Below are 13,021 nucleotides of genomic sequence, written 5' to 3'. Positions count from 1 at the left end.
ATCACTACTTTGGAAACCTAAAGCGATGCAATTTATTCCCTTTGAATAATTTCCAAAAGCACTGCAGTCTTCAAAATTACAAAAGAACAAAAACCAAACAAAATCTTTAACATACAAAATATACAATAGTTGACAATACAAGGCTTGGTAAACATCAGCTAAACCTGCATTTCCCCTTTAATTTTTTATTTTTTTTAAACTAATTTCTATACAAAGTTCATAAGAGAAAAAAACAAGCTGCAAAGGCCGTCAACTTTGTCATATATGTGTTTTCTTTTTATTTGTCATATATAGGATAGCATTCAACACTCAAAGTACCTGCCTCCAACCTCTTTTTTTTTAATAGGAATGACATCCATTTGAAAAAAAAGTATCAAAAATAGTCTTTTTGTGTCAAGTGGGAACACATCGTATTGTTCGCTCTTTGGTTGTGGCCGAAGACGACTGTTTCTTGATTTGTTTTGAAGCTTTTAAAAGCAACCCTTTGCCCCACCTTAAAAAAAACAGCTTACGTACACTGAAAAAAAATGAGTTAAGGCAGTCTTTAAAAAAAGAAAAAAAAATCATTCTTCTGCTATGAAGTTTTAATAACTCCAATTTCATATTTATTTGCATAGGTTGGGTCGCATAAGGCCCACACGCCACCAGTTGCCCACCCTCGCTCATCGGCCTTATATTTCGTGCTTGTGAAGGCTTACTAGGTTAAAGGTCAATGCATAGAATCGTCATGGTAAGGCCGACAGAGGGGGAAAAAAAGGTCCAATTTGAGCAACATTGCGGCGTTCATTCTCTATAAAAATGCATTTGTTTCTATTACTATATATTTTTTGGACTAGTATATTATAAAATACTTGAACAAAGTTTGCCTTGTTGCAAACAAGGCACACTGGGGACATCTTTTCTTTTAAAAAAAAAAAAAATACTATATATATTTTTTTACTAATTATTGCACAGAAAAGAGCAGCCATCTTGTTTTAACAAACCATTAGAAAAGTGGTGTCTCAGGATTTGCACATGTTTTTTTGGGAAAGGATTTTGCTGCCATTCGTTGATGCTACACAAGGTGAAAAAGAATAAAACAATTAATACCGTCAAAACCCAAATATTCGTGGTTCAGCCGTTGCAAATTAACCAATTCCCCACAAACTCATACCTGCTACTATTTTCTATTTTGGTGCTTAGGCAAACCCACTTATATTAAAAAAAAATATTGCATTGACGCTCTCTTGTGGCTCCTGTAGACAATCGCAAACCTATTTTTGAGTCAACTTGAATAACTCTTCTTTTGGTGGCAGGGCTCAGTAGTCCTCAACCCCTGCGAAAAGTGGGGTTGGTCATCCTAATATTAATAATTGATAAGGCAGTTATCCGTGTTCCGAGCAAGGGCGGTGACAGAGACCGTGCGTCCGGAGATGTACTGGTGACAGTTGTGGAATGTTGAGCTTCTTTATCTTCTCCTCGCTTGGGATCGTAAATGTTTTGATCGTTCCAAAAACAGGTGATTTTTTTTTTTTTCAAAGCGAAACAAATTCAAATGACGATTTTGGTATGCAGTGCACGGAGCCGTCCTGCCGCTTGGTGCATTGTGGGAGTCGTGGTCTGCGTTGAGCTACGAGTGCGTGCTGTGGGTCGTTCGGGCGGGGCCGCCGGCGCTGGGCGACTGCGACATGTCTCGCCCGATGATCTCGTTCACTGCGCAAAACAAGCAAACAAAGTACACGGTCAAATCTTGAACTAGTAGCTGAGAAGGGGTGGGAATCTAACGCTATTGTATGGTTTGCGATAATGATTATCTCATGATAGGCGGCCCGCTGGGGCGAGTGGTTTGCGTGTTGGCGTCACAGCTCTGGGCTCCTGGTTTCAAATCCAGGGTTGGTCCACTTGTGTGGAGTTTGCATGTTTGTCCCGGGCCTGCGTGGGTTTCCTCTGGGTACTCCAGCTTCCTCCCACATCCCAAAAACATGCATGGTAGGCTGATTGGACACTCTAAATTGCCCCTAGGTATGGGTGTGGGCGTGCATGGTTGTCATTTGTCTCCTTGTGCCCTGCGATTGGCTGGCCACCGATTCAGGGTGTCACCCGCCTCTGGTCCGGAGTCAGCTGGGATAGGCTCCAGCACCCCTCGCAGTTCAGAAAATGAGATGTTGCTGTATAGAAATGATCGATATGTGGGTCAGGAAATTATTGTACAATAATATTCTATAGGATTTATTTATAATAATAAATCATTGCTGTTGTGTGGTGAAGCATTTTATTCAAATCGGGCTTTAAATTGGAATAGATTTGAATGGGAATCTTTACGTGATTGTAGCCTTTGGGGAAGCAGTGTTGCCTTCCAAATCGTTGCGTACACAGTAACTAGGGCACAATTTTGAAATTAAGCAAACCGATCGACAGTCTGGATGCTCTTCTGACAGCTTGCTTCACTGTTATTTCATCAGTTAACTTATTATCTGCCGGTGATCGACGTCGCGAAAGCGTCAAAGAAATATCTCAACTAATTATTGACGGAACTTCTGTGAACGAGGATTTTCTTTGAATCCCACGCGGCCCGTTTGCACGCACACGTCAATCATTTGACTCGTCCGCGTACTACCGTGGTTTGCTTAAGCGTAGCGGCACGAGGCCAGCCGGCCGGCTCTACCGGTTTCCCTCGGGAAGACAGTCTATTCGCCTTTGAGGGACGCATGCATTTGTTTTGACAACTTTGGCGCTAATATCACATTGTAAAATGAGTTGCAAAACAAGCGTGCACGTGCCACATCTTGGCGTCTCACGAAGCCAATGAGAAATTAAATAGGAATGAAAAATAGAAACAATGTTGTCTTCAGAAAAGTCGTTAAAAACCGTCATTAAAAACCATCATTAAAAACTATCATTAAAAACTCATTAAAACCGTCGTTAAAAACCGTTAAACCATAAAAAAATAGTCGATCAGCCTGTTAAATATAGGAATAGATTAATCACAATTTTATGTTTGGCAAAAACTTCCATAACACCTGGGATCGAACCCTCGACCACAGAACTCATGATTTACTTTCCCGGGCCACACAAAATGATGCGGCGGGCCAGATTTGGCCCCCGAGCCGCCACTTTGACACATGTGCGTTGAACAGTACAGTATTAAGTGACGTGTTAGTAGCAAAATTGTCCATTGTTAAGAGAAGGCAGAGCGTTTATTTACAAACACATTTATGGCTAAGATGGAAAAGCGGTCACGGAAGGCCTGCTGGAATATGAGCAGTGTCCCGTGGGCGTACGGAGAAACAAACGCTGGCTTTCCCGCTCGGCCGAATCAAAGGTCACACGGCGACGAGCCATTTGAATGAAATCTGATTCACCTTGCGTCGAGATAATAACAAGACACGATGACATTCGCGCCGCGCATTCTCCCCCAGACGACTTGCTTTCGGTCTGACACCAATATTTCCATTGGAAATAATCAGTTTTATTACTTGCCACTTTGGGGGTGTTTACATCTGAATCGATGTAGATATGACATCATCCTAAATATACAAACTACTGTATGCCGGTAACCCGGTTTAATGGTGAATATCTTCAAATTGAACCCTTTTATGCATGAATTTTGATTTTTTTTTGGTCATTTTATTGTTCTCTTGGCCAATGTTCCCTCAAATTTTTTGTTTGTCTGGGCAGAAAGACAACCTCCCTGAGCACACTGAGTACCGGTGTGAGCAACATCATCATTGCTCGCTATGGTCACACACCAGTATCACACCTGCCATAAGCAGGTGTATGTCTACTACACATAAATGATTCAGTAATAATAAAATGTAATGATTAATATCTATGAATGGGCGGCCTGGCGGATGAGTGGTTTGCGCGTCGGCCTCACAGCTAAAAAAAATTGGGATTTTATTTTGTGCGCTCCATATGATTTGCTGTGCGCAGAGAAGACGAGAGTAGTGCGCAATTGCACACGCGCACAGCTTAGAGGGAACATTGCTCTTAGCCGATATTTACTTTAGGCACAAAATTTCTTGTGTCATGACTTTTCCCCCTTTGCTTTTTACGATCAGTTTTTACAGTTAAAAAAAAGTCATACAGACAGGAGCATATAACATCCGGTTAAAAAGTAATTTAAATGCTGGCGTGATGGAACTTGAAACCAATGATGAGGAAAAGCGTGGTTGCCATTGAGCTTCCCCTGCTGTCCTTTCGAAGAAATGTCATGCATTATCCGCTCTGACCTATGACTCTCCGATGAGTGTGCAGCAATAGTAACTTAGTGACAATTGACATGTCTACCCAACTGCCTTGAATTGGAAACTCAAAAGCCACGAGCGAAAGAGAGATTTGAGATGAGTTCCATTTTCCGCTGCACCAATCGCTCACATTTACAAAGATACTCCGAACAAATACACCGCTACGAAGACTTTATATCCTCTTTTCACGCTGAACAACAATGCATTTCCTGACTTTATGTTTGGCAAAAATGTTTCAGACTAGACAAAAAAATCCTTGCCTTTTCCCCCCATTTCATGTTTGTATTATTCTTCCCACACCATAAACCTTTCATCAATATTTGCTGGAAGTGGCCAACCAATTAATACTACTACTAATACCTACTAGAAATCTTGATGCTAACGATAACTAGCATCTGTGCTTTGTGCGACATGTTTTGCATTAAGTTGATCTGGTTAGAGTGCTTTATGAAGAAACAGAGAGTCCATTTTCACACAACAGCTCTCTAGAAAATCCCATCTTTATAAGATTATAATTTAGAATCATAACAGCAACACTGATTGGAAGCAGCTCTATCTCAAGGAATCTTCCGTTGCTGAAGGCAATTACCGACGGACTATCACGAGTTGCGTTCCCAAAGGATTTGGGGATGAAAAAGTGGGGACTGGCACGGTTTTAGGAAATGAGGAGTCACAGTGGAAAACCATTGAACGAACAAAGCTAAAAGGACTATCTGAAGAGTTTCCACTTTGCGAGGTTCTGTCTTCACGTCTGAGTCTAACGCCAGAGACAAAATGGTCTTTGGAAAAAAAGTGTCATTATTCTCCAAAAGACTTGATCATTGCTGTCACTCATCGGTGGGTTTATCTTTTTTTTTTTTTTTGTTATGTAAGGCTCAGCTCGTCACGATCGCTCAATTTATTAAGACTATGTTTCCTGCTTCAGTAATTGCTTTCAGACTTTTAATTCTCTTAATAAACAACCTACTACTCACAATCCTATTCAAGATGGGATTTTTTACACAAGCCGAGGTAGAAGCAAAGGTCATTGGTTTACTTCTGGGTATGATTATTAGTAATTTTAGCACTATTAATTTTAATTGGTAGGGAATATTTTGTGAGTTTTCCTCTTTATTATGTTTAAAAAAAAAAAAAAAATTTTTTTTGTGTTTTGGTTGATATTTCTTTTTTGTTTTGTTCAGCTGTTCCTGGTTTAAAAATAGTTGTGCATTGTAATAACTTCTACTTAAAAATACAATAATGATTAATTAATCAAATAGAGTATTTGTCAATGTTCCTTACTTTTCATCACTTGTTAGGCAAGTTAAACTCGGGTGGTCTGGTTTGACATCTTAGAGAGGTCAACTTTGTTCACGAATAGATTCTTCCGTCATAGCGGTTGATTGGTTGGTGTTATTAGAGCTTTGGAAACAGGAAAAATAAAATGTGTTTCCATCAAATTCAAGCCAATAGCAGCGTTTCCTGTCGAATGAAGTGGAAATGGGCATCGTGTGTCATCTCTCCATACATTGCGTGTCTGAGAGAGGCAAATCCTTGGCCGAGTTTCGAAAAATGGTGCCAGCACTCCATTTCCCTTCCATGGGAAGGCCATAATGAGCATGGTCGCACTAAATTCAAACCATGCTTGTGCTTCGAAACCCCCCGCCCCCAAGACTAAACACATGGTTGCATCTGTTGTCATTCGACTGGTGCCATCAAGCATGACTTGCAAAGGAAGTGTTAGTCTGTCAAGTGACAGCGAGTCGGTTTGACAACACCTTTTAAAAGCTGCAGAAATGCATAACATGCACGCAATGTGCGTGGGTGGGAGTCACCTGAATACAATGCCCCGAACGTGGGAAGATCAACATCTTGACAAAATGATGGGGTTTTTTGGGTCTTTGTTTGAAAGATGGAATGTAGGTAAAAGATTACCCAGCAGTTATACTATAGCAAAAATTCAGTGGAGCCATTATCAGCCATTCTAACTTGAATAGCTTGTGTAATAGACTCCGTCACAGTATAAAAGTACAAAAGACAAAGACAATTAACAGACTGAAAGGACCAAACAAAACATGCAAAGGGTTAGTAGCAATTTGGGGTGAGATGAAATGGACTGCTTTCATCCTTCATAAGGCACCCATGTAAATGATTGGATGTTTAAAAAATACTTTATAGTATTTACCGATTATTAAAAAATATTGTTTTATGTATCAATTATGGTGCATAGTGAGGAAGCGGGGGGAAAAAAAGGAGAAAAAAATATGCTTCGTTTTGAAAGTCTGACGTCGAGAACGTTCCAGATTGAGAGTCTCGTCTCGACTGCGCGTCCCCGCTGTGTGATTGGACGCTGAGCCTGTCCGCCCATCTGTCTGTCAGTCTGTCTGTTTTACCTCCCGTAAGTCTGCGGCTTACTCACACATTGTTGTAATAACTAGGGATGGGTTGATGAAATTAATTGGTTTGACGCACAAAGCGCAACTACTATGACAGCAATGGTGTGGAAGTAAACATGGAACATTGAATGGGTAGCCTTCAAGACCCTGAATCATAATGCTGACTCTCTCTTTCTCTCTCGCTCACGCTCTTACAACACACACACACACACACACACACACACACACACACACACACACACACACACACACACACACACACACAAACCTGTGCGTCACAGGGGCCATCTGCTAGCTAACGAGGGCAGTTTTTCTATACACACTCCATGTTTGTACTCACTCCACTTGGACTATTCTGTGGTATTTTTAGTACGGCTTTTATAGTAAAGTGGTTTATTCATTTGTTCTTCTTCGTATCAATTTGGATAAATAATGCTCAACTTAAAAGAAAATTAAAATCCGATTATGCAACTGAGCGTAGGAAGAAGTGTCCGACAGGTGACTGAGCTGATTAGCCGTCTTTATACGTCACAATTCACTTATTTACTGCCATTGATTCGGTGCCATCAATGTCGATAGACGTCCAATTCATTTAGACATGACATAACCTTAAATTAACGTGATTTACATTAATAAGATTTAGCTGGATATTCAAATTTGTTACAAAACTCCAACTTAAGAACTTCCCCAAATGATTTGAGATGCTCAAAAAGACACACGGAAATTAATTGAAGCATAAATTGCCCTTGTTGGGTCTTTTCATACTTTCACGATCTGAAGATAATGTTTACGATAATAGCTTCTATTGTTCTTTGCCACGTAATGTGTGAAAGAGTAGAATTTGTCTTAGCGTTCCATATAGTTACTGTTTGTTCATTGTTTTGCGACCACTAGGTGGGATCATTCCACTGTCTTTCCTTTGTGAGTGAATTCAATCCTGTTTTTTAGTGAATGCTCACATTTAGACTCTGAGATGAACAAGCATAAAGATTCAGATACCTGATATTATTTAGTAGGTTTATATATATATATACGTATTTATATACACCTGATGTGTATATATGTATATACAAAGTACATTTATAGTAGGTGCCATTTGTAACATTTTAGTGAGCTTTTTTATTGAACATGTGAAATATCTATTTTTTTCTTTTTTTTATGAATATATTTTTCCTGAAATAAAACACCTACAATTTTAATGAACCGTTAGGCCTACGATGCGACTGTATTTTAATTTTGGTCTTGATGGTGGCACATGGAGAACTTTTCTAAGTAGTTACATGTTTATTAGAGTAAAGGCCTTTTTACATTGCCTTTGATTTTGTGGTTCTGCCCATATTTGGAAGTGTTAGCTAGCATGATCTCCTCCCAGCACATAAACAATGAATGGGTTTAGTTTATACGTGCTTTGACTTTTTTCTCTCTCAACTTTTGATTTGAGGAAATTTGGTCTACTCAAAGTTTATCCGTGAGAATTTTTCAGGCAAGCAGTTTTTTCCAAAATAACATCGACGACCGGTTAGAGATGCATGTTACAATATCTAAAAGTAAACACCTGTTACAACGTGGTGGTTGCCGCTGTTAAATCGTACCTCGGTCATGACTCAACCCTACAAAGCGTCGCATGGCATAGATCTAGCTAATGGATACACTTCCTAATGTTGTGTCTGTCAGTGGCACAGAGTGAAAACGGTCTACTTAGTGAGTGCGCAGTGACCTCTTAAAACGCCGAGCGGGGCCAGGCTCCATGTTGCTACTTCAAAATATGGCCTACAGAGCCGAGCTGGCACACAAAGCTATTTTTAGCCACAGGCTCAAAGGGAGAGCTCACATTCCCAGCTGAACTGTGTCATTTGCAAACTTTTTGGAAAAAGGGCACCAATTTTAAAATGTCCTCTCCTATGTAGAAGACACGAGTACAACAGAAACAACAACAACAACAACAACAACAAAGCTTGCCAAAGCAGCCTTCAATTAAAAATCGACATTTTTTTTCTACCACAGTCACAGCCTACTTGACAATAGTGTGTGTGCTTGCATAAATACAGCACCCCAATGAACATCACTGGATTTTCACACGACTTATTGACAAGCGTCCTGTGTTAATTAGGCTTACCCATGCTAGCACACAATGTAACAGCCCTCACGCAGCCTGGCCAGGCTATTTATTAACCCTCCGCCCATAGGACGCTGATTTGAATATGGCAAACGAGCTGAGTTCCTGAGTGGCAGATAAGAGGCTGTTTGGAGACACGTACTTCAGATAAAAGAACACCAGACAAAAAAAGCCGCTGGTGTCCTGCTTTGCTTTGAGTTCACTGCTAATTGTTAAGTCAACATGTTCTTTTGAGCATCCCACTTTGACTTGTGAAAACACACACACATACACACCGGGCTGCAACATAAAATGGTGCAATGTTTTTGTTTAATCAAGGTTTGCTAAAACTGGACTAGAAAAGCTGATATTTGCCTAAACCCGCGACCAATCAGCACCTTTATTCACATCTACGCTTATATTCAGTAGGATTATTGGACGTGTAGATTTCGCTAACAGATGACAACCATGACCCCTTGCCTGGTGGAGGTAATTAGTTTGCATCCCTTAATCTGAAGCTTTCATAACCAATAGGCATCAAAGTCCTGCCTCTGTCTGCGGTGACACTGACAGATGAAACACTATCACTGTAATCAAGTAGCAAGAATTTAGCTCATTGAAAACAATGTTGTTGTTGTTTTGTTATATATAAAGGGTATGAATTTGCATTGCAATGTAATGTAACTGAATACGAAAACGCTGTTCTGGTTCAGATCTGCATACTGGCAGTAAAGTATGCGAGCACTGCTTATGAAAGGCCTTACATGTCTGACATAGATTCACTCACACGAATCAGATGTACTGTTTTGCTGTGTCTCTGCAAATCTTAATGGCAGGAAGTGGAAAAACATTATCACTACGTGTCCATTTCGTTTCTGTAGCGCTTGACCTTGGTTTTTAACATCGTGGGAGAGCTAGACCCTAGTGACTAGAGTCTAGTCCATTTGTCCTTGATTTAGACGAGAGATGCGGTATATACTGGACTAGTCGCTGACCAATTGCAGGGCACAAATAGACAGCCATTCATATCGAGAGCCAAATGAAGAGTTTTGAATGAACCTTTTCATACACCGGAGGAAGCTAGAACCATGCGACTTGTATCTGCATAAAGTCGATCCTAATTTTTAATCTCGATTTTCAAATCGCTTAGCCCTACATTAGGGTCGTTCACTTCAGCTTTAGTACTGTACGATAAATATCGTTTGAATATCTTACCATCATCTAGCGTGATGTCTTGTAGGCCGATCGAACGGAAAGTGGGCTCCTTATCCTCCGGTTCCTCTTTGATGTTCAGCCTTTCGTCCTCAGTTGTGAAGGGCCCTTGGGGACTAAGGGGGTGGACCAAAGGCCCCCCATTGGGGGACAAGCTGGCCATGACGGGGCTAGGTGCCTGAGGAGAAGGCTGTCCTGAATGCGGATGCTGCAAGGGACCCACGGGACTGTTTCCCGGCGAAGAGGAGGTAGGAGACTGGTAGGGCAGTGAGTGGAGCTGAGGGGAAGAAGGCCCTGAGTGAGCAGAGGGGATCATATGCGGAGGCGGGGCGGTGGACGGCGTGGGGCAGGAAGATGAGCGTTGACTCACTGGGTGGTAGCTCATGGTTCGCTGCAGCTGGGAAGAGTGGGGCCCCACCAGAGGGTGGCCGGTAGGAGAGGGCACCTGAGCGGGATTTGGGGAACAGCGGTAGCCTCCTAGCGTGTGCAGGTGTGGGGACGAGGGCGCGAGAAGAGGTTGGTGACTCTGCGGAGAACCCACGATGGGGCATGACGACACGGGTGTCGATGGTGAGGAGCAAGGGGAGGAGGAGTACATCATCCCCATGCCCATTGGGTGTGACACGGCACTTGGACTCTGCTGAAAAGGCATCCTGTCGTAGCTCTGAGGAGAAAGACTGGACTGGCCGTTGAAGGACAGGCTATGAGCGTGACTCTGGTTGTGCTGCATGGCCTGGTACGAGGGCCGCGAGGGCGAGGAGGAGGCTGGGAGGGGAACGGGCGAGGAGCTGGCCTGGAACGCCATGTGGAAGTCGGTGGGGGCATGGTGCAAACCGCGATTCTGGAGGTGAGGCAGGTGTTGGAAGGACGGGGAGCCGATGGAGGGGCAGGGGGACTGCAGGGGCAGCAGGACAGGTCCCGAGCCTGAGGCCAAGCCATGTGGCGAGGTTGACAGAAGGTTATCCGACGGGTGGCCCTGATCGGGGGAAGGCAGCTGAGGGTGCACCAGACTGGCACTCTGTGTCAGGGGCATGGACAAGGCAGAAACAGGGGGATGGTCCAGCTCATCCCGGTGCTCCTGTTTTACCATCACTAAAAATGAGAGAAAGAGGAGAAAATACATCCATCAACTGAGCCCTTTAGTTATTGTCACTAAAGTCCATCGAGGTGGCTAACACATTCATGGTTTGCACTCTGTACTTTCTACAAGATGTTGGAAAATGCTGTTTATCTTAAAATTGCAGGTGTAGTCTAATACCATTGGCTTTGATTGGTTTATTCCACAGGGAAACCTATCCAGACAGTTGACAGAATAGGACCATTAAGATTGGACTGATAGAAGGTGAAAATATTGTTATTTAGAGATTTAATCTCACCCCGATTGGCCAAACATTTAAGAGAACTTTTCATTTTTATCCAGCTCTGAGTCAGAGACTGACAGTATGTTGCCAATCAGTCTGGGTGGCGTCACGTGAAATGCTGTGTGACAAGCTGAATATCCAAATGCCCCCCAGCACCGATCAGAGCAACAGAACAAACGACTTCATTGATCTTACGCCCTCAACTCACCCCATCACTCCTCTGTGAAAGAGGAGCGAGCAATGGGTAAAAAAAGCCAACATTAAATAAGCTTTATTCCTTGTTTATTGTTAGCACATTTCTTTCCGAAGAAAAAAAGGCACTGAATTCTAATACTGTGGACTAGTCCATGACCACTCTCCTATAGGTCCCACCACCCCATACACACACATTAAAGCAGGTGGTGTCTTTGACGGTGTCAGCAAACCTACAATGTTTGCAACTAGTTTGAAAACTGTACTGCATAGTTGTAGACTTTTAAGTCCTGACATTACTGCTCACAGGAAATGAAAGACAAAACGTTTCTTGGTAACAGTTTTTTTCCCTTTAACTCACCTGAAAGGTAAGTGAAGCGTTGGGATTGACTCCGTTTCCGTTTTCCATTGCAGACATAAAACTGTACCTGCACAGCTGAGTTTACAGTCTTACTGTGATAAGGGGGCACCTCTACCACAATACATGACTGTGTGAAAAAGCAAAATAGCCCACGTCATTTAAATGCAACATAACATACTTGTAAGAATTAGGGGTACATTTTGTATATACATCATTTGAAAATGTGTCTTGATGGAAAATTCGGTCTCGCTCTATTGCCAATTTAGGTAAATAGTATCAGACTACTTACGCCTTGAGTTTTCTCGCGGATGATTTTAGCCTCCACTTCCCACTGTGGCCGTCCATCTAAAAGACAGTAAACAAAGGAGTAGAAAAATAAGTTTTACCATCTGCGCAATTCGATGTCGCTCAGGAACCACAGGATTTGTTATTGACAATCAACGTTTGATTTAAAAATCCCAGAAGTCACGTTGAGAAAAGCGTAGTTAGTGGTGACTTTATCACAGTTGTCTCCCATTTGTCTTGCCTGGCTAACATATTAAGGACTACAGTGAAATGATTGTGTTTATTTGAACTGCTGAAAAACATCCTTTGCCATTTTACTATGATGGATTAAATGATTTGGCCAGACATCTTAAGGAACACTAATGGGCTCTTGTGGTTGGAAGACACTGAAGCCATTGAGTAAAAGTTTATTTGCATAGCTATGTTAGTGCAGAACATAGCTCTGAGCTACATTATTTGAAGTCTGTTTCATAATGGTGTTAGTACAGTCTGCCATTGCATCGCGTCTTCACCAAGAAAGCAAAGGGTTACCCCATAATTCCCTCATAGACATCTGTGTCTGCAGAGGGGGGTGTTGCTTGTGTGCATTGTGTAATCTCAGCAACATTTTAGGCTTTTCGCTTTTCTCTAGTTTTAAGACTAAGCTTCCGTAACTGTGATCTACCCTGACAACAGAGGCCTTAGATTTGCGATAATCCAGCAGGTAGTCAGAGCCATTGAAAGAGACAGATATACATTTCCCGTCTCAATTAACAAATGACCTTGGATGTCTTTGCAGCTGACGACAGCGCTTTATTGCGAGGCGTCTTGTTGACATTCAACAGGCTGGAGCAAGGGCCCCACATGCGCCGTCAGACAACATGCACCAACAAGATGTTCATACCATGCTAAAACAATGACTTGGATTGGCCAGA

At 42.1% G+C, this 13,021-nt stretch overlaps 1 protein-coding gene across 1 annotated transcript in view; it reads right to left on the bottom strand.

The window, feature by feature from the left end:
• Window positions 1–254: 254 nt before the first annotated feature.
• The window catches only part of nfatc3a (nuclear factor of activated T cells 3a), a 43,987-nt gene continuing 31,220 nt past the window's right edge, over window positions 255–13,021 (bottom strand). The window contains exons 7-10 of the mRNA XM_077589806.1: window positions 12,112–12,167; window positions 11,823–11,949; window positions 9,912–11,000; window positions 255–1,692 (exon numbers count right to left, since the gene is read on the bottom strand). Of these exons, the coding sequence (XP_077445932.1) occupies window positions 1,610–1,692; window positions 9,912–11,000; window positions 11,823–11,949; window positions 12,112–12,167 (1,355 nt within the window). The 3' untranslated portion in view covers window positions 255–1,609. The remainder of the gene's footprint in view (window positions 1,693–9,911; window positions 11,001–11,822; window positions 11,950–12,111; window positions 12,168–13,021) is intronic.

The sequence above is a fragment of the Stigmatopora argus genome, chromosome 2 (genome assembly GCF_051989625.1).
Source record: "Stigmatopora argus isolate UIUO_Sarg chromosome 2, RoL_Sarg_1.0, whole genome shotgun sequence".
Lineage (NCBI taxonomy): Eukaryota > Metazoa > Chordata > Actinopteri > Syngnathiformes > Syngnathidae > Stigmatopora > Stigmatopora argus.
Note: the sequence above shows the minus strand (reverse complement) of the source record. Positions and strands in the feature narration are given on the sequence as shown.